Source organism: Hemitrygon akajei, chromosome 2 (genome assembly GCF_048418815.1).
Source record: "Hemitrygon akajei chromosome 2, sHemAka1.3, whole genome shotgun sequence".
Classification (NCBI taxonomy): Eukaryota; Metazoa; Chordata; class Chondrichthyes; order Myliobatiformes; family Dasyatidae; genus Hemitrygon; species Hemitrygon akajei.
The window spans coordinates 203,488,041-203,510,405 of record NC_133125.1 but is presented as its reverse complement, the minus strand read 5'-3'; the positions used below and the strand labels follow the sequence as shown (position 1 = coordinate 203,510,405).

Below are 22,365 nucleotides of genomic sequence, written 5' to 3'. Positions count from 1 at the left end.
AGCATAACGACCCTCTGCACAATCGTCGGTCGGACTGCATTGGTCGTTCACTCAGAACAGGGCCGTTTTGTTTCGATATTCCGATGTGGATGAAGCTAATCTTGTTTATTATTACTTGTGGTTCATCGTTGTTACTGCCCCGAATCCGAGAGACTGGGATGTGCTGGGAGGAAAAGATATGCTTGGTAGTGGGATCCCGTTGGAGGTGGCAGAAGTTACAGAGAATTATACGTTGGACACGGGGGCTGGTAGGGTGGTAGGTGAGGACAAGGGGAACCCTATCCCAAGTGTAGTGGTGGACAGATGGGGTGAGAACAGATGTGTGTGAAATGGGAGAGATGCGTTTGAGAGCAGAGTTGATGGTGGAGGAAGGGAAGAACTTTCTTTAAAAAAGGAAGACATCTCCTTCGTCCTGGAATGAAAAGTCTCATCCTAAGAGCAAATGTGGCGGAGATGGAGAGATTGCGAGAAGGGGATGTTCCTCACCGTATAATTCTCCGTAACTTCTGACACCTCCAACCGGCCCTTGCTCCTGCTCTGCCCGTCACTCAGAACATGGCTGATCATTGACCTCAGTGCCAATTTCCTGCACCATCCCATCATCGCTGTTCCCCTTAAATCCAGAAATCTTTTGTAGAGAATTCCAAAGATTCACCACACACTGGGAGAGGAATTTTCCTGATCTCGGTCCTGCTGAGGAGACCTCTGATTGTGAGTCTGTGACCCCTGGTTCCACACCCCATCCAGGGGAAACATCATTCCTGCCTCTACCCTGTCAATACCCAGCGAGACTGTGTCTGTGCCAGTGAGAACACCTCTTATTCTTCTAATTATGAGACAGTCTCAGTCAGGGTAATCTCCCCGAGGACACTATATGAAGGGTAAAGTTTGAAATTAAGAGGGTCAAAGTTGAACTGGATGTTTGTATCCAGAGATACCGGCCACGTGATAGACGCACTGCCACCTGGCTGGTCGGAGGACACACCACATGCCAATCAACATTTGGTCCCTCCCAACTAATCAATGCACACCTAAATTATTGGTCACCTTAATTGGATTATCTCGCCCAGCCCCATGCTATAAAAGGTGAGACTTGTCCCTGGCTCGATCTCTCTTACAGACCACCACATTGAAGGTAAGTGCATTGATTTATGTTTGGGAAGGTCTATCGTTTGTCCTGGTAAGGGAGCCACAGCTATCCAAGGTCAAGGGGGATAGCTGTTGTAGTGCTTTTCCCTTGTTCTTTGTATGTATAACCGTACCCTGTCCCCACACCGCTTCCTGTGTATTGTAGTTGCTTGTGTTGACCCTACTTCCCCTTGTAAATAAATTCCTTATTATTAAAACTGTATGAGTCCAGGCCTCTACTGTTGAGACTCAAAGAACCAGTTATTTCCATCACAACAATGTCCAAGGCATGTTTTTGGACACAATGAGTGGTATCTTCCTGGAATGCTCGGCCGGGTTGGGGAGTGGTGAAATCAGATACGATCGTGATGTTTATCAGACATTTAAACAGGGAAATGAACAGACAGGGAATGGAGGGTTTGGATCTTTTGCAGGCAAATGTGATTACATCATGGTCAGCATAGACAGCGTGGGCAGAATGGCCTGTTCCTGTGCTGTACTGTTCTGTGTTCAGCGTTTGAAATATGACAGCCAAGGACCCTGCAATTTCTTCCCTAGACCCCTAACATGTCGGAGGATATGTTTCAGGACATTACTATTCTCCTGCCTCAATTCCCCAGCTTCCACCACCTTCTCCACAGTAAATACAGATGAGAGTATTTATTTCAGACCTCACCCATCTGCTGTGTCTCCACACATAGATGACCACACTGATCCTCCAAGGATACCTCACTCGTTACCCTTTTTGTTTCAGAGAATCATAGAATCATTTGTAGAATCTCCTTTACCTTACCTGCTGTAGCTATCTCACACCCCCTGATGTGTGGCCTCCTGATGTTCCCTCTTCAGTGTTCTCCTACATCCCTCCTACTCCTCGAGGGATTCACCTGATCCCAGCTGATTTCCCCTGACACATAACTCCATCCTGGCCAGACCCTCTTCAGCCAGGGTTCCCTCATCCCTCCAGTCCCACCATTCACTCTAACAAGGACAGGCTGATACGGAACCCTTCCAAACTCAGTTTTAAAGCCGCTCACTTGCCAGATGTCTGTTTACTTGGGAACATCCTCCTGTTCTACACCTCCATTCATTCCCCGACCCCTTCTATCCTTCCTCAGTTCAGTCTGTTCACTGCGCTGAACATCAGAAATAGCAGCAAGAGGAGGCTGTTCAGCCCCTCACACCTGCTGTCCCATTGAATAAGATCAAAACCACCTCACTGTGCTCCAGATGCAAAGGACATGACAGAAGTGGGGGTGAGAGAGGAGGGGGAGTTGTGATGTTGATTAGGGAGAACATCACCACAGCACTTAGAGAGATCCTTGTGGGGAACGGCCAGTGAGAGTTTATTGGTAGGAGTTAGAAATATGGAGATGGTCACTTTGTTGACATTTGTTGGATGCCAAATGTCAGTGAGAATCAGAAGAGCCCATGTGTAGGGAGAATGCAGATAACTCTGTAATAGTCAGAGACTTCAGCTTCCCTAACATTGACTGGGTCAGACATAATGCCGACGGTTCGGACAGGGTAGAATTTGTGAAGTGCGTCTGGAATGGATTCACAAGCAACGTGTAGATGCCCGACTAGAGAAGGGTCTTGGTCTGAAACGTCAGCTGTACATTTTTCGATAGCTGCTGCCTGGCCTGCTGAGCTCCGTCAGCATTTTGTGTGCTAACTGGATAAAACATTTGCTTGTGGTAGGAGGTAGAGGGTGGTAGTGGGGGAATTGCTTTGCAGATTGGTTCACAGGGTCAAAGGTACATTTAATGTAAGAGAAATGTTTACAATTCACATCCTGAAATGCTTTTTATTTGCAAACATCCACAAAAACAGGAGTGCCCCAAGAATGAACGACAGTTAAATGTCAGAACCCCAAAGTCCCCCAGTTCCCTCCCTCCCTCCCTTGTGTCAGCAGCGAGAAACAATCCCCCCTCTCCCCCCACTGGCAACAAAAGTGCACCCACTACCAGCACTTATACATGAGCAAGGTAATAGCAAATACACACACCAGCAGTTACCCCCAGAGACTATAATGTTCACCCGGTAATTCGACATTCTGCAGGCTCTCTCTCCCTAATAAGGGAGAAAGAGGAGACTCCATTTTCCAGCGAGTGGGAGAGGCATTACGTGGAGGCCTGTGATTAGTGGTGTGTGATGGGGATCGATGCTGGGTCTCTATTATTTGTCACTTACATTAACGATTTACATGAGAGGTTGGTGCCGTGGTCGGTAATGTTAGGGATGTGAGGGGAGAGCAGAAAAGTATAAGAAAAGCTGTAAAGAAACAATTTCCACACAGAAGATTTTTAAAAATACAGTACAAGTGGAGGTGGAATGGAATAGAACTCCTGCTCAAATCATTTTCATCTAATTATCAAATCACCAATCACATAAACCTGTTTCTTTTCTGTTCTGATATATAGAGGACTAATGATTTGGATGGTAATGTGGGTGAGCTGATCAGTAAACTGGCAGATGACACCAGCATTGGAGGTGTGGTGGACAGGGAAGATGGTAACAACAGAATGTAGATCTACGTTTAGATCAACTGGGAAAGTGGACAAGGAACGGCAGAAGGAATTCAACTCAGACAAGTGTGGGAAGTTAATCCAGTGAATGACAGGACCCTGGGGAGTGTTGAGGAACGGAGATACCGATGGAAACAAGTATTTCATTGCCTGAATGAAGATGCACATTGGTGCTAGAAAGTTTGTGAACCCTGTAGAATTGTCTCTATTTCTCCATATGACCTAAAATGTGATCATATCTTCATGCAAGTCCTAAAATTAGGTAAAGAGAACCCAATTAAATAAATAACAGGAAAAACCATTATACTTGTTCATTAATTTATTGAAAAGAAAGATCCAATATTACCTGCCATTGGAGCCGGGTTGGACATAGTGAAGTGAGGAAGCCTCTTCATATGAACGGCAGTGGAAATCAGAGCTTCACTGAAAAATCGAATGCTTTCCACCCTGTGATGTATAACGTCCAGTCCTGTGTTTTTCCTTCAGCCACACACTGCTGTCTCCTCACAGCACAATATTCTCTCCACATCCCCGGTTTCATGGCATGAACTCAGTTATCCTTGCTTTAAATGTTTACTCAGCCACAGTTTTAAACTCCAGTCTGGCTCTCTTCAGACCTCGAAAAGATTGAAAACGAGCCGCTGGAGGAACTCAGCGGGTGAGGCAGCATCTGTGGAGGGAAACGGAACATCGACATTTCGGGTTAACAGCCGCTCAGTTCCTCCAGCATCTCGATTCTTGCTCGAGATTCCAGCATCTGCAGTCTCCAGTGTCTCTATTTTCAGAACTCGTCCCTTTCAGTCCTGCCTCAGACTGAGCCAGGCTCTTCTCTCCGGCTTCAGTCATCTTCTGCCTCTTATGCCAATCACGCCCTCTGCACTGCCAACAGCAGCTCGCCAGAGGCCTCTGAGCTGGGCCGAAAACCGATCGCTCGTCTGGCTTCTGCTTACACCAGACGACTCCAATCATCTTCCAGGCGAAGGTCCTTCCTATCCCGTGGTGAGCATGTGGACATTCAGTTGTCGCATCTGTCACACTAGGGTTTTGCAGGACGGGTGTAACCCATGCCCAACACTCTTCTTTCCGCAACCAGGCATGGGGCTGCCCATGGCTGAGGCTTCAGTTATGTTCCCACCTGTTTAATGTTGTGGAAATGGCCCTTTGAACACTCGGAGGATCGGAAAGTTCATTCCCGAGGCTGCAGCGCCACCGACTGGACAGCCGCGGTACTGCAGGGTTCAGCAGCTCTTGAAGGTGAAAGGATCCTGAACCCGGAAGTACCGGGAGTTAACATGGCTTCGAAAGGACAGGTCGAGAGTTGGACCGAGGAGGTAATTTGTCCCATCTGCCTGGATTTCTTCACCGATCCGGTTATACTGGCGTGTGGTCACTACTTCTGCCGCTCCTGTATCACACGGTGTTGGGAAAGGGAGGAGAGAAGCTCCTGCCCGGAATGTAGAGAGGAGTTTGCGGACCGCACCCTCAGGGCCAGTCGGGCCTTAGCAAATCTGTCTGAGAAAGCTCGAAAACTAAACCTGAATCCGAAAGAGAAGGAAAATAAACTTTACTGCGAGGAACACGAGGAAGAACTGAAGCTGTTTTGTGAAAACGACAAGAAACTGCTCTGTGTGATTTGTAGAGATACGCGGGAACACAGGGAACACCGCTTCCTGCCGATTAAAGAAGCCGTTGAAGTATATAGGGTAAAACAAATCGATTTTGATCACCTGATGTTTTTTTCATTTTGTATTTATTTGTATATGACAATCAATTGGCCCGACTCAGCACTGCATCTTTATTGTCTAATTCCTTCACTCTCTGCTTCCCAGGAACGGGTTAAATCTGCGTTAGACTCTCTGACAGAAAAGAAATGCGAGCTCGAGGACATGGAGCGGGAACAGAAAGAGAAGATTTCCGGAGTTCGGGTGAGGATTCTTGAGGAGAATTTCCAATGTTGTTGTGTAGTTTTGTTCCCTTTAATGCAGAATATCAGCTTTGGTGATCATTTTTGATCTTGGCCTTTTGTGCTGTCTGTGGGGAGTTAGCATGTACTCCTTGTGAACACGATGGGCCGATATTGCCATAAATCCTGGTTGAATGTTTAATTCACTACCGTAATTAACCCTGTGAAGGTGGGTGGTCTGTGAATCAAGTGCAAATGAATGGGTCAGTGAGGAACAATCGGTTTCAGGGAAAGTGAGGGAGTGGGGTTGAAGCTCTGAGAACCAGCATAATAATTTAATGGACTGAATGTCCATTAACACTGTCCATGTCATAAGGAAATACTTTACAGCCAAATAATAAGCTAGCCTCTCCTTTCATTCGACAGGAACAGTCACACAGTGTTCAGTCCCACATCACATCCCAGTTTGCTGAACTGCGCCGGATTATCACCGAGAAAGAGCAGCACACACTCCGAGATCTCAGGGAAGAAGAGGAGAGGATTCTAAATCCAATGGAGAAAAATCTTCAGGAGATTCAAGAGAATTTAAATTCCATCCAGGAAGAAATCTCAAAGTTACAGGAACAGATAGACCAACAAGAAAATGTGATGTTTCTCATGGTGAGAAATTTGAGTTGGTTTCTGTAGAGGGGCACAGTGACAGAATAATGTATTTTGATCAATGTGGTCTTTACAAATATTGCAGCTGTAAACTGATTTAAACCAGACAGATGTTTTGACTGTTCCAGATTGTTGTTGTCCCCAAACCAGCCTCCCACAACATCTGTACATCACAGGACAGTCTGCAACCTTCTCGGGAATGAGTTACTCTGATCAGAGCACTGAGCTGGTGATCGTTTCTGTGATTCCCACGTATAATATCCCCTGAGACTCAGAGTAACATCCAGTTACAGTCACAGGCTGTGAGTGTGTCTGGTGTGGTGGGTGTGAGGGTCTCTCTATTGATCAGTGGGAACTGAGGTTGAATTGCAGAATGTGACCCACACATCAGACTTACCATCTATATCCAGATTGCATCAGATTCACTGTTTTAGAGAATTTTGCACTGTCTGTTTTCCTTTTCAGATATATTCTTCTTTGGATTATATCCCAATTTACATCATAGACAGGTCTTTCAGTCCATTCTCTCCCATCAATTTCCCTGCTTCACAAGCCTCCTCCCACCTCCTCACCACACCCAGCAACAGTGCCCCGAACTCCATGGTCCCTCATGTGTTTATCCAACTTCCCCATTACAATCAATCTCTGCTGTTCCACTTCAACCACTCCTGTGGCTGTGAGTTCCACGTTCTCTTGCCAAACCACCTGGCATTTTATGTTTAATTTAAGGTCTCCCATAAATAGAGATGGTTTCTCCAATCTAATCTGTCACTCATTTTAAATTCCTCCATCTTATCATCCTGCCATCATATCCAGATAAAAATACACAACCTGTTCAGCCTTTCCTGTCAGTTGCATCCATTCATTTGTGGCATAATTTTCAAAAACATTCCTTGTAATTTTCCCCGTGGTTCTGAACTGTTTGTGTGTGAGTGACTGTGGGAGTGGGAACTTGCGACACCTTGTAATGACTTGGGTGAAATTCAGGATGTGGACAGTGAGCCTACATCTTCTCAATTTGTGTTTCATTTATTCCAGGAGGAAGCTCGTCGAAAGAGGTGGTAGGACATGCTCTTTACTGAAACCCTTTATGGATTTGTGAAATAATTCAAAATTGCAGAATGTGACCATGGGTTTAATATTTACAGGACTAGTGACGATGTCCGGGAATTGTCAGTGACAGATGGAGCCCTGCCAGATGAAAGATTCTATCACCCCTATTTTCTGAACACAGCATTGAGAGAAACACTTGATGCCATTAATCAAGGTAAGACTTACAAAGATTCATTTGTCCTTCTTTGTGATACACAATTGCAGAATGCCAATGAGATGGCTTTATAGAGCCCCTTGTGGTTGAGCCCACTCGTGGCCCTTAGGGGCCAGTGATATAATTGACCCCCCAGTTTGAGAGGGATAAGATAAAACCAGATGTGTCAGTATTACAGTGAACTAAAGGGAATTACAGAGGCATGGGAGAGGAGATGGCAAAGTTGATTGGAAGTGGATACTGGCAGGGATGACAGCAGAGCAGCAAAAGCTGAGGTTTCTGGAAGCAGGAGCTCTGACGGAGATCTTTCAGATGTCATTAGAAACGGGAATTGTGCCGGAGGAATGGCGTATTGCTCATGTGGTTCCATTGTTTAAAAAGGGTCCTAGAAGTAAGCCTAGCAATTATAGACCTGTCAGTTTGACATCAGTGGTGGGTAAATTAATGGAAAGTATTCTTAGAGATAGTACCGTAGATTCCGCACTACAGAGCGCACCTGATTAAAAGCCGCAGGCTCTAATTTTAGAAAGAAAATCAATTTTGTACTTGTACAAGTCGCACTGGATTTTAAGCCGCAGGTGTCCCATGTTGTAATATGAGATATTTACACAGAAAGATATTACACGTGAGGATTTTTTAACTTTTAATTAAATCCGTATGGTAACATAAACAAATACATATTGCAAATGCTTTTTTTCGAACCGTGCCTGTAACACGGCTACTTTTAAATATACATACGTATCGGTAACACACAAATTACGTTGCATATACTTTTTCACTGAACAGTGCACGAACAACATTCCAACATCTCCTAACGATTGGTAAAAAAAATATATATACTGCAGCCTACCAGGAAAAGTTATTGATCGCCTTCTTCATCTTCCTCCTGTGCACTAAAACCATCAAAGTCCTCTTCTTCAGTGTCTGAATTGAACAACCTCAGGATCTCGTCACTCACTTCAGTCTCTTCGTTGTCGCTCTCACTTGAGCGCACGCGATCCTCTTCATCACGCAGCAGTCCAGCCTTTCGAAACCCGTTGGTGATGGTGGATGTTGTGACACGGCTCCACGCATTTAGGATCCACTGGCAGACTTGAGTTAAAGATGCTCTTCACATGTGGCCTGTTTTGGTAAAGGATTTCTCGCCGCTCGTCATCCAAGTCTCCCACTCAACGCGCAGCGCCACTTTAAATGCCCGGTTCACGCTGATGTCCAGTGGCTGCAAATACTTCGTGGTGCCCCCAGGAATCACAGCTGGAATTGAGTTTGTACTCTTGATGGCAGCTTTCACTGAATCTGTTATATGAGCCCTCATGCTGTCCATAACGAGCAACGCTTTTTTTCTGTGAAAAAATCCCCCCGGTCGCTTGGCGTAGCACTCTCTCAGCCAATCCTTCATTAGACTCTCCATCATCCAACCTTTCTTATTGACTTTCACCATGATTTATTTTGGGAATTTTTCCTTTGGCATTGTCAGCCGCTTAAAAATCACCATCGGTGGAAGCTTTAGTCCGGATGCTGTGCAGCTCAGAACACAAGTAAAATGCGTTCTCTCATGGCCACTTGTTTTCAGTATGATGGACGAGTCACCTTTTTTTATTAACAGTCCGAGTGAGAGGCAGGTCAAACGTCAAAGGTACTTCATCCATATTTATGATTTCATCTGGCCCGATGGAATTCTCCGCTATCGTTGTTTGAGTGAATGTGCGGAAGTTAGCAAGTTTTTCCTCGTGGTCGGGAGGGAGCTGCTGACACAGAGTCGTGCGTACCCTGATGGACAGGCCTTTTCGTCTCATAAATCTAAAACACCACGATGGCCCACCTCTAAAATATTCGATTTTCATTTTGGTGGCGATTGCTTTAGCCTTCAGTCTGATCTGCACGGTGGAAACACCGCGGCCGCCTGCTCTCTGTGTGTTAACCCAGTCTTCAAGAAAGTTTTCAAGTTCGGGCCATCTGCTATGATTACCTCTGAAAGCTTTTGTCGTCTTTTTGCATTGACTCAGTTCTTCACGCTGGCGTCTCCACTGTCTCACCATCGATTCATTTATGCCAAGATTACGTGCAGCAGCTCGATTTCCTTCTTCAACCGCCAGATTGATCGCCTTTAACTTAAAAGCTGCATCATATGCTTTTCTTCGAGTGTTTTCCATGTTGATGAGGGTGAGTACAAATGACTGATTTACAATAATTTAATTGTGAAAGTGCGCTTGATTTATCGTACAATTTCATTGGACCTCTGTGAACTACTCATCAATTTTATTGGTCTACTGTTACGAGGCAAAATGTTTTTGGCGGCATGAAAAAAAACCATGCATTAGCCGCACCGTAGTAAAGGCCGCAGTGTTCAAAGCTGTTCAAAGCGTGGGGAAAAAGTAGCGGCTTATAATCCAGTATCTACGGTATTTATAATTATCTGGATAGACAGGATCTGATTAGGAGTAGCCAGCATGGATTTGTGCGTGGAAGGTCATGTTTGACAAACCTTATTGAATTTTTTGAAGAAGTTACGAGGAATGTTGACGAGGGTAAGGCAGTGGATGTAGTCTATGTGGACTTCAGCAAGGCCTTTGACAAAGTTCCACATGGAAGGTTAGTTAAGAAGGTTCAGTCGTTAGGTATTAATGCTGGAGTAATAAAATGGATTCAACAGTGGCTAGATGGGAGATGCCAGAGAGTAGTGGTGGATAATTGTTTATCGGGATGGAGGCCGGTGACTAGCGGGGTGCCTCAGGGATCTGTTTTGGGCCTAATGTTGTTTGTAATATACATAAATGATCTGGATGATGGGGTGGTAAATTGGATTAGTAAGTATGCCGATGATACTAAGGTAGGAGGTGTTGTGGATAATGAGGTGGGTTTTCAAAGCTTGCAGGGAGATTTATGCCGGTTAGAAGAATGGGTTGAACGTTGGCAGATGGAGTTTAATGCTGAGAAGTGTGAGGTTCTACATTTTGGCAGGAATAATCCAAATAGAACATACAGGGTAAATGGTAGGGCATTGAGGAATGCAGTGGAACAGAAAGATCTAGGAATAACAGTGCATAGTTCCCTGAAGGTGGAGTCTCATGTAGATAGGGTGGTGAAGAAGGCTTTTGGAACGCTGGCCTTTATAAATCAGAGCATTGAGTACAGAAGTTGGGATGTAATGTTAAAATTGTACAAGGCATTGGTAAGGCCAAATTTGGAATATTGTGTACAGTTCTGGTCACCGAATTATAGGAAAGATATCAATAAATTAGAGAGAGTGCAGAGACAATTTACTAGGATGTTACCTGGGTTTCAGCACTTAAGTTACAGAGAAAGGTTGAACAAGTTAGGTCTCTATTCATTGGAGCGTAGAAGGTTGAGGGGGGATTTGATCGAGGTATTTAAAATTTTGAGAGCGATAGATAGAGTTGACGTGAATAGGCTGTTTCCATTGAGAGTAGGGGAGATTCAAATGAGAGGACATGATTTGAGAGTTAGGGGGCAAAAGTTTAAGGGAAACACGAGGGGGTATTTCTTTACTCAGAGAGTGATAGCTGTGTGGAATGAGCATCCTGTAGAAGTAGTAGAGGCCAGTTCAGATGTGTCATTTAAGGTAAAATTGGATAGGTATATGGACAGGAAAGGAATGGAGGGTTTTGGGCTGAGTGCGGGTAGGTGGGACTAGGTGAGATTAAGAGTTCGGTACAGACTAGGAGGGCCGAGATGGCCTGTTTCCGTGCTGTGATTGTTATATGGTTATATGGTTAATTCGGAAGGCGCAGTTTAGATAAATCCCAAAGAAAAAGAAGTTTACTAAAGGGACGTTGAGGCAACCATGGCCAACAAGGGAAATGAAGGACAGCATGAAAGGAAAGGAGAGGGCATACAACATTGCAAAAAAAAAATTAGTAGAAAGTCTGAGGATTGGGAAAGTTTGGCATATGGAAAATCGTGTAGGTAGGTGTATGATCGTGCACTTTGGTTGAAAGAAGAAATGTGTAGACTATTTTCTAAATGGGGAGAAAATTCAAAAGTCAGGGTGCAAGGGGATTTGGAGACCCTGTGAAAGATTCCCTAAAGGTTAACTTGCCAGTTGGGTTGGTAAGGAGGACAAATGCAATGTCAGCATTCACTTTCAGAGGGATGGATATAACAGCAGGGCTTTATAAGACTTTGCTCTGGCTGCACTGGGAGTATTGTGAGCAGTTTTGTGCCCGATAACTAAGAAAGGATGTGCTGGCATTGGAGAGTGTCCAGAGGAGTTTCACAAGATTGATCCCAGAAACGAAAGGGTTAACATGTGAGGAGTGTTTGATGGCTCTAATCCTGTCCTCACTGGAGTTTAGTAGAGTGAGGGAGGATTGCACTGAAACCTATTGAATATTGAAAGATGTGGTTAGAGTCAACATCGGGACGATATTTCATATAGAGGGTGAGTCAAGGACCAGAGGACACAGACTCAGACAAGATCATCCTTTCTCACCATTTTGCCCTGGAGCAACCCTTGAAATAATTTTCAGGTCTCAAGGAACCCCTGTACAAAAAATATTATATCTGCAGCTCATGGTACGTTAACTTGATCAGTAAGTTGCAGATATAATAATCTAAAAATAATTGTCAGCTTTGTTTTAAGTAGATAATCAATTTGTAGCCAACCATTCTTGAAAAAAAAACAGGTAGTGAAGATTAGCTTCAGTTTCTTGAAATTAATCTCTTTCTTTCCCTTTCATAAATTTTAAAAACTCAGAAGGCAAACATAATAAATTTCTGTTCAATAACTGGTTCTGCAATTCTTCGAGGTGGTTTCTTATGAGACTCTCAAGTCCAAGTAGCAGTGGAAACATTTCAGGATTTCCTTTTGCAACATGATTTTTCCAAAGATTCTCTTTTGTTTAAAATCCAAGAATCTTGTCACTTGAAGGCAGAACATTTTCTCCATGGCCTTGCAGAGACTTGTTCGTATGATGAAAAATGTCTGAAGTAGCCTAGTTTCTGCAGCCATTCTTCATCTTCAAAGCACTCAGCAAGACCTGTCCTACTATTTTCTCGATAGTCCTCCTGCAATTCACCGTTCAGCTCAAATACCCTGTTGAGAACTCTTCCTCCGCTAAGCCACGAGATTTCTGTATGTGCACTTTGTCCAGGTCTTCACACAGTTTTTTAGACATTCTCGAGTGAACTGGTCTTTGCTTAATAAAGTTAATCATTTTTGTAGCATCATCCAGAACTTTTTTCATTTCATCACCAAGCGTTTTTGACATCAGCACCTCTCTGTGAAGAGAGCAGTGTGTTGTGACAACATCAGGGTTTTCCTTAACAGGAGAAACGAAACTTCTCATGGAGCCAACCATTGATGGGGCACCTCAGCACAGATATCAACACAGTCCCTCCAAGACAGACCTTTTGTTTTCAGCTATGAAACAAAACAGTAGATATATATATATATATATATATATATCTTGGCCTTTGCTTCTTTCAGGCAGCGCTTTGCAATAGAAGAAATATTTTTGAATTTCACCATCGTTTACAAATCTTACAAATGCTACAACATGACATTTATTGGTGAAATCTATTGACTCATCAACCTGGATAGAGAAGCTGTTGTTTTTCAGTTTATCACACAAAACCTTTTCAGTATCCTGTGACGTGTCATCAGTACGTTGACTGAGAGTGAAACATCTTCATATTCTTGTCCTAGCATTTTACCCACAATAGTTGTACATAGAAAAAAAAACCATAGGAAAACATAGAAAACCTGCAGCACAATACAGGCCCTTCGGCCCACAATGTTGTGCCAAACACGTTCTTACGTTAGAAATTACTAGGCTTAGCTATAGCCCTCTATTTCACTAAGCTCCATGCACCGCTCCAAAAGCCTCTTAAAAGACCCTATCGTATCCGCCTCCACCACCATTGCCGGCAGCCCATTCCACGCACTCACCACTCTCTGAGTGAAAAACTTATCCCGACATCTCTGTACCTCCTCTTCAGCACCTTATTCCTGTGTCCTCTTGTGGCAACCATTTCAGCCCTGGGAAAAAGCCTCTGACTCTCCACACTATCAATGCCTCTCATTATCTGATACACCTGTATCAGGTCACCTCTCATCCTCCGTCACTCCAAGGAGAAAAGGCCAAGTTCACTCAACCTGTTTTCATAAGGCATGCTCCCCAATCCAGGCAACATCCTTGTAAATCTCCTCTGCACCCTTTCTATGGCTTCTACATCCTTCCTGTAGTGAGGTGACCAGAACTGACCACAGTACTCCAAGTGTGGTCTGACCAGGGTCCTGTATAGCTGCAACATTACCTCTCAGCTCCTAAATTCAATTCCACGATTGATGAAGGCCAATACACCATATGCCTTCTTAATCACAGAGTCATCCTGCACAGCTGCTTTAAGTGTCCTATGGACTCGGACCCCAAGATCCCTCTGATCCTCCACACTGCCGAGAGTCTTACCATTAATACTTGACACTTATCTGGGTTGAACTCCATCTGCCACCTCTCAGCCCAGTTTTGCATCCTATCAATGTTCCACTGTAATCTCTGACAGTCCTGCACACTATCCACAACACCTCCAACCTTTGTGTCATCAGCAAACTTTCTCATCCATCCCTCCACTTCCTCATCCAGGTAATTTATAAATATCACGAAGAGTAAGGGTCCCAGAACAGATCCGTGAGGCACTCCACTGGTGACCGACCTCCATGCAGAATATGACCCATCTGCAATCACTCTTTGTCTTCTGTGGGCAAGTCAGTTCTGGATCCACAATGTCCCCTTGGATCCCATGCCTCCTTACTTTCTCAGTAAGCCTTGCATGGGGTATCTTATCAAATGCCTTGCTGAAATCCATATACACTACATCTACTGCTCTTCCTTCATCAATGTGTTTAGTCACATCCTCAGAAATTTCCCTTCTCTATCACCGGCCTATCCTCCCTCTCGCACTGTCTACAAGCTTTCTCTATTTGTGAGCCAACCTCCTCTTCCCCAGTCTCTTCAATTTGGTTCCCACCCCACAACAATTCTAGTTTAAACTCTCCCCAGGAGCCTTAGCAAACTTCCCCGCCAGGATATTGGTCCCTTATAGGATTCAAGTGCAACCCGTCCTTTTTGTACAGGTCACACCTGCCCTAAAAGAGGTCCCAGTGATCCAGAAATCTGAATCCCTGCCCCCTGCTCCAATCTCTCAGTCACGCATTTATCCTCCACCTCATCCTATTCCTATTCTCACTGTCACGTAGCACAGGCAGTAATCCCAAGATTACTACCTTTGCTGTCTTGTTTCTCAACTTCTTTCCTAACTCACTGTAGTATTTTTTCAGGACCTCTTCCCTTTTTCTACTTATGTCATTGGTACCAATATGTACCATGACCACTGGCTGTTCTCTCTCCCACTGCAGGATATCTAGGACGCGATCAGAAACATCCCAGACCCTGGCACCTGGGAGGCAAACTACCATCCCACTTTCTTTCCTGCGTCCACAGAATCGCCTGTCTGACCCCCTGACTAGTAGTCCCCTATCACTACTTCCTTCCTCTTCCCTTCCCTACCTTTCTGAGCCACAGGGCCAGACTCTGTGCCAGAGGAACGGCCACTGTCGCTTCCCCCAGGTAGGCTGCCCCCCCCCCCCACAACAGTACTCAAACAGTAGCACTTATTGTCAAGGGGTACAGCCACAGGGGTACTCTCTAGTACCTGACTCTTCCCCTTCCCCCTCCTGACTGTGACCCACTTGTCCGTCTTCCGTGGCCCCGGTGTGACCACCTGCCTGTAACTCCTCCCTATCACCTCCTTGCTCTCTCTGACTAGGTGAAGGCCATCGAGCTGCATCTCCAGTTCCCTAACTCAGTCCCTGAGGAGCTGCAGCTCGACACACCTGGTGCAGATGTGGTGGTGCGGGAGTCTGGGAGACTCCAGGTCCTCCCACATCTGACACTGAGCACAGCAAACTGGCCTCACACACATACTTCCTTCCTCGCCTTGTCCCATTACCGCCCTATCTGTCTCTCACTCCGCTGCCATGCTGGCATTATTAGGCTCTCAGCAACTGTGTGACTTTTCCCTTTCTGGGTAATAAGTTCTGCTACCAAATAACTTGTGTCCTGGATCCTCTCACCGACTGTGACTTTATTAACAAAAGCTTTACTCTGTGTCTTTTGATATTCCAGTAGCCGTTTAAAATAATCAACTCTTTTACGTGTCATGTGACTGATTTATAGTTAAGTGCCTTTTCAATTATGCTTGAGCCATTGTTACATTTGTAGGTGGTTTGCCACAGATCAGACTCAATGGGTCACCAGTCCGTGTAAAACCAATTGATGAGTAGCTTTCATTGTAAAGACGGACTTTTTTGTGTCCCTTGTTGCATTAGGGTCGTGAAATGACTCAGAAGATTGTAGTTCCTCATCCTTCAGCTTATGAAAATTGTCCATAGGCCGAGGCCTAGACTCCTCCTCTTCAATCTCACATTTCCTCATCAAATAATTTCCACATTACTGTCTTTAGAGTGAAAATTTGATCTAATATACCTAATCAGATTTGTGAGCCATGATTTTTTTCATGCACAATGCCGTGCTGACTGTCCTTGCCTTTCCACGTGCTGTCAATCCTGTCTTTCAGAAACTTTATCTCTACTGATATTAGGCTCAGTGGCCTGGAGTTCCCCGGCTTGCTCATCGATTCCTTCCTATCACCTGAGCCCCCTCCAGTCTTCCAGCAACTCACCTGTGGTGAATTGTCAAGCAAATATGTCTGCCAGGGTCTCTGCAAATTCATCCGTGTTCTAATGAGGGGCTGTGGTGTTCGTAGGGGATCGTAGGAAAGAAAACAAAGAGATCCTCGTCAGCCATCTTCATTCCCTCCACCTTGTAGATTCATCTATACACACTGCTCCAAGGATCTTCCCCTTAGTAATAATGATCAGGGAGGCACAGAAAGAATCTGTAATTCCCAACAAGTACCTTTATTGTCTCCACGTAAGCACACATCAACTTACACAACCGATTACCTGAGTGCTCACCTGATCCTCCATGAACAGTCACAGAATAGAAAAGGTTCTCCCAGTGAATAAGAGTCTCTGCTGGCCATGTGTTCCTCATAGTCCCGTTTTCAATCTCAACATCGGTGGGGCATTTCAAATCCACGATGGTGGCTCTCAGAGAGTCAATGTAGCCAGCACACTCGAATCATCTGCTTTTGTATTCATTCCTTACCAATTCAAATGTTGCATCTCAGTGTTATCGGCTGTGGGTCATGTGACTGACTTTTAACTCATTCGTACTGGTTCTACTCCAAACAGCATTCATTCATTGCCCTTTTGCCAGCAAATGACAACTAGTAATTTCTGGCTCATTGTTCTCTTCAGTATCCGTGGAGAATCATGAAGAACAGATACAGACCCCAGCAGTCACAAACCTCCAGCCAAAGAACATATCAGAAATAACTTCTTATTTGGAAATGAGCCTTAGCCCAGCAGATTACCCGAAGCATTGTGTCTACTTTAAAGCACTTCTCAAGCCAAGCAACTTAAGTTCACAAAATGGAGGACATATTTTTTCATAAAACGGCAGCCTCTATCTCCTTCCAACTCATGGCAAGAACAAAGACAATTGGTCTGTTTGCTTCCACTGTCCTTGATGCATTCAGATTGACTCATTTGTAGCCTGTAGTTCCTCCTCCTGGCCAAAAACACTGTTCGCTAACAGGCTTTCCACCCCTCTCCCATCCGCCTCTGGTTCCACCTGCCATTCATCTTTCCCGGAATGGTTCCCATTATCATCTCCGTTACTGAGAAGATTACAAAACAAGGCAGCCTTTGGTTTCCTGTTTTTCACTTCCTGACGCTCTCCGTCACCCACCCCTGCAACCTCGCTCCATCTTCCTCTCACTCTTCCCTGTGTCAATCTCCATCTATCATTCACCTCCCAGTGTCCCCAGACTCCCCCACCCCGTTCCTCCCACAGATGCTGCTTGACCCATTGAGTTCCTCCAGCAGTTTGTGTGAGGCCTGATTATTGGATATATTTAAGGCGGAGGCAGAGAAATGTTTGAAAGATTGGGGAATTGCCGGTTTGGCGATCCGACATAGAAGAGGAAGGATGCCGTTATTGATCAGTCTCTGTCACATTGAATGAAGGGCCTGTTCCTGTGCTGTACTGTTCCATGTTGTCTGTTCCCTGTTTCAAAGAATGAGAGGGGATCTCAGGGAAACACGAAACTCTTTCCAGGCTCAACGGACAGGATGCAGGGAGGATGTTTCCCCTGTCAAGCAGTCGAGGGTCAGAGGTCACTGCCTCAGGGTGGTTGTACCCTCGAGAGGATGGTGCATCTTTAGAGTTCTCTGCACCGGAGGGATGTGGGGTCTCAGTCATTCCATTGATTTAAGGTCACAAAGTCATCTTTGTACAGCACATAAATGGGCCTATCAACCCATCATCTGTGTGCTGACCTATTTACCCATCTACACTCATCCCAGTGGCTGGTATTAGGTGACACGCCTTCTGTGCCTTGTCTATTGAAATATCTGTCCAATTGAACCTTAAACACAGTGGACTGGAGGCCTGTGACCTGCAGGTGTCACTGCTGGGTCCGCGGTTGTTTGCCATTCATATTAATGATTTGGATGAGAATGTAGGGACAGAGTTAGTAGGTTTATGAATGATACTAAAATTCGAGGTAGAGTGGACAGTGAAGAGGGTGATCTAAGTTTACAACGGGCCCTCGATCAACTGGGCCAGTGGGCCGAGGAATGGCAGGTGGACTTTAATTCAGGGAAATGTGGGGTGTTGTATTTTGGGAAATCAAACCAGGACAGGACTGACACAGCAATTGTTCCACTCTGGAGGATGTTGTCAAACAGAAAGAGCAAGTGGCACAGGTACAAAGTTCCTTCAACACTGTGACACAGTTTAGCATGCTTGCCTTCATCAGTCAGAATTCTGAGTACAGGCGCTGGGACTTCCTGATACGTGTGTACAAGTCGTTGGTCCGGCCACATTTGGAGCAGTGTGTACTGTTCTGGTCACCTTGGGATGTAACTCAGCTGGAGAGGGTGTAAACAGATTTACAAGGATGTTACGGAGGCTGGAGAGCTTGGGTTATAAGGAGACGCTGGACAGGATGGGTCCTTCTCTCTGGAACTGAAGAGGTTGCCAGAAGAAGCTGTAGAGGTGGGTAGAGCAACCCAAGAATTTATCATTAGCCTAATCACAAGACAGTTCACAATAATCTCAGTAACCTGGTAACTGGTACGCCTTTGGAGGAAACCAGAGCATCTGGGGGAAACACACACAGTCACGGTGGTGGGTGGGGGACGTAGAAAACCCCTTCCAGACAACACCGGAACTGAACTCCGAACTGAAAAAGCAGTGACGTTGTAATAAACTCGCACAAACCAGGAAGATGCCCAGCAAATGGGACTAGGTCATTAAAGCAAGTTGGTTAGCACAAACGTGTTGGGCCGAAGAGGCTCCCTGACGTCCTGTTTAAACCCCTCCAGTATTCACTCACCCAATCCCCATCTGGATCAAACAACACACACAAAATGCTGGCGAAACGTCGACAATGCTTCTACCTATAGATGCTGCCTGGCCTGCTGTGTTCCACCAGTATTTTGTGAGTGTTGTTTGAATTTCCAGCATCTGCAGATTTCGTCGTGTTTGCCCATCTGGATCGAGTTGTTTTCCACCGCTTGCCCACACCGGTTTTTTCCATTCTTGAGGAAAGATCGGGACTTGAAACATAGCCTGGCCACATCCCTCCAAACGTGCTGCTCGATCCGTTAAATTCCTACAGAATTGTGTGTGTGTTATTCAGGAAAACTCTGCTCTTTATCCCGGTGGAAAAACCTCGGGAAGATGCCGGTTGTCCATCCGCTGTGTTTGGGTAAAACCCCGGGAAAGGGTCCTGTTGGCCACCTGCCCGAGTCTCCCCCGCCCCCCCCCCCCGATCCCCGGGGCCGCGCTGCCCGAGTCTCCCCCCGATCCCGGGGCCGCGCTGCCCGAGTCTCCCCCGATCCCGGGGCCGCGCTGCCCGAGTCTCCCCCCCGATCCCCGGGGCCGCGCTGCCCGAGTCTCCCCCCGGTCCCGGGGCCGCGCTGCCCGAGTCTCCCCCCGATCCCGGGGGCCGCGCTGCCCGAGTCTCCCCCCGGTCCCGGGGCCGCGCTGCCCGAGTCTCCCCCCGATCCCCGGGGCCGCGCTGCCCGAGTCTCCCCCCGATCCCCGGGGCCGCGCTGCCCGAGTCTCCCCCCGATCCCCGGGGCCGCGCTGCCCGAGTCTCCCCCCGATCCCGGGGACTCTCTAATTCTCTGCTTCTCCCCCCAGTCTCTGTCACCCTGGATGTGGAAACGGCGCATCCGCGGCTCGAGGTGTCTGAGGATCGGAAGAGTGTGAGACGAACCGGGACCCGGAGGAATCTCCCTGACACCGGGAAGAGGTTCACATACTGGGGTTGTGTGCTGGGATCGGAGGGATTCACATCGGGGAGACATTACTGGGAGGTGGAGGTGACGGGGAATCGGTGGTGGGATCTGGGAGTCGCCGCAGAGTCTGTGGAGAGGAAGGGAAAGGTCACACTGAGTCCGGAGACCGGATTCTGGATCATCGCGCGGGATTATGACGTGATGCGGGTTTACACCTCCCCTTTGTCCCGTCTCCCTGCCGGTCCCATCCCCGGGAGGGTGGGAGTTTATCTCAGTTACGAGTCCGGGACAGTTTCATTTTACAACGCGGAGACCAAGTCCCATCTCCACACCTTCACTGGGAATAAATTCACGGAGAAACTTTATCCTTTCTTCTGGACTTGGGATACAAACCAGTGGCTGAGAATCTGCTCCGGTTCCGCTCCGGGTCTGTAAACGGGTCGGGTCCCGGGACCGGCGTCAGGAGTAAGTCAGTGTAAATATAAATGTGCGGAGAGTGAAATAAACACGATGTGAGAATTATCGATCCATTAATTTTAACCCGTTCACCGCATCCGTCAATGGAACAGAAACACTGCGAAGATGATAGGAGAGCGGGAGTGATGGATGAGGGAAGCTGGGAGGTGATAGGAGAGGGGAGTGATGGATGAGGGAAGCTGGCAGGTGATAGGAGAGGGGGAGTGATGGATGAGGGAAGCTGGGAGGTGATAGGAGAGGGGAGTGATGGATGAGGGAAGCTCGGAGGTAAAGGGGAGGGGATGGATGAGGGAAGGAGCTGGGAGGTGATAGGGGAGGGATGGATGAGGGAAGCTGGGAGGTGATAGGAGAGGGGGAGTGATGGATGAGGGAAGTTGGGAGGTTATAGGAGAGGGGAGTGATGGATGAGGGAAGCTTGGAGGTGATAGGAGAGGGGGAGTGATGGATGAGGGAAGCTGAGAGGTGATAGGAGAGGGGGAGTGATGGATGAGGGAAGCTTGGAGGTGATAGGAGAGGGGGAGTGATGGATGAGGGAAGCTGAGAGGTGATAGGAGAGGGGGAGTGATGGATGAGGGAAGCTTGGAGGTGATAGGAGAGGGGGAGTGATGGATGAGGGAAGCTGAGAGGTGATAGGAGAGGGAGAGTGGATGGATGAGGGAAGCTGAGAGGTGATAGGAGAGGGGGAGTGATGGATGAGGGAAGCTGGGAGATGATAGGAGAGGGGGAGTAATGAATGAGGGAAGCTGTGAGGTGATAGGAGAGGGGAGTGATGGATGAGGGAAGTTGATAGGTGATAGGAGAGGGGGAGTGATGGATGAGGGAAGCTGTGAGGTGATAGGAGAGGGGGAGTGATGGATGAGGGAAGCTGTGAGGTGATAGGAGAGGGGGATTGATGGATGAAGGAAGCTGGGATGTGATAGGAGAGGGGGAGTGATGGATGAGGGAAACTGGGAGGTGATAGGAGAGGGGGAATGGATGGATGAGGGAAGAAGCTGGGAGGTGATAGGAGAGGGGGCAGGATGGATGAGGGAAGCTGGGAGATTATAGGAGTGGGGTGGATGGATGAGGTAAGCTGGGATGTGATAGGAGAGGGGGAATGGATGGATGAGGGAAGCTGGGAGGTGATAGGAAAGGGGGAGTGATGGATGAGGGAAACTGGGAGGTGATAGGAGAGGGGGAATGGATGGATGAGGAAAGCTGGGAGGTGATAGGAGAGGGGGAGTGATGGATGAGGGAAGCTGGGAGGTGATAGGAGAGGGGAGTGATGGAAGAGGGAAGCTGGGAGGTGATAGAGGAGGGAGAGTGATGAATGAGGAAAGCTGCTTATCCTTGTAAGTGGAACCAGTGCTACACCTGCCCTCACACTTCCCCCCTCACCACCATTCAGGGCCCCAGACAGTCCTTCCAGGTGAGGCGACACTTCACCTGTGAGTCGGCTGGTGTGGTATACTGCATCCGGTGCTCCCGGTGTGGCCTCTTATATATTGGTGAGACCCGACGCAAACTGGGAGACCGTTTCGCTGAACACCTACGCTCTGTCCGCCAGAGAAAGCTGGATCTCCCAGTGGCCACACATTTTAATTCCACGTCCCATTCCCATTCTGATATGTCTATCCATGGCCGCCTTTACTGTCAAGATGAAGCCACACTCAGGTTGGAGGAACAACACCTTATATACCGGCTGGGTAGCCTCCAACCTGATGGCATGAACATTGATTTCTCTAACTTCCATTAAAGACCCTCCTCCCTTTCTTACCCCATCCCTGATTTATTTTTTCCCCTCTCCTCTTTTTACTCTCTCTGTCCATCACTCTTTGCCTGTTCTCCATCTCCCTCTGCTGCTCCCCTCCCCCTTTCTTTCTCCCGAGGCCTCCCGTCCCATGATCCTTTCCCTTCTCCAGCCTTGTACCCCTTTTGCCAATCACCTTTCCAACTCTTTTTCACCCCACCCCCTCAGGTCTTCTTTTATCATTTCGCATTTCCCCCTCACCCTCCTACTTTCAAA

General features: G+C 46.9%; 1 protein-coding gene across 3 annotated transcripts in view; it reads left to right on the top strand.

Annotated features, from left to right (window-relative positions):
• Window positions 1-4,335: 4,335 nt before the first annotated feature.
• Window positions 4,336-22,365, top strand: part of LOC140720072 (zinc-binding protein A33-like) — a 46,706-nt gene continuing 28,676 nt past the window's right edge. Inside the window, exons 1-6 of one of the 3 annotated variants that reach the window (XM_073034979.1) lie at window positions 4,347-5,359; window positions 5,486-5,581; window positions 5,986-6,219; window positions 7,258-7,277; window positions 7,368-7,486; window positions 19,786-20,402. In XM_073034979.1, coding sequence (XP_072891080.1) covers window positions 4,799-5,359; window positions 5,486-5,581; window positions 5,986-6,219; window positions 7,258-7,277; window positions 7,368-7,486; window positions 19,786-20,318 — 1,563 coding nt within the window. In that variant the 5' untranslated portion in view covers window positions 4,347-4,798 and the 3' untranslated portion in view covers window positions 20,319-20,402. Of the gene's footprint in view, window positions 5,360-5,485; window positions 5,582-5,985; window positions 6,220-7,257; window positions 7,281-7,367; window positions 7,487-19,785; window positions 20,403-22,365 lie in introns of those variants that run through there. The other 2 variants (XM_073034975.1, XM_073034988.1) reach the window with 2 other exon arrangements.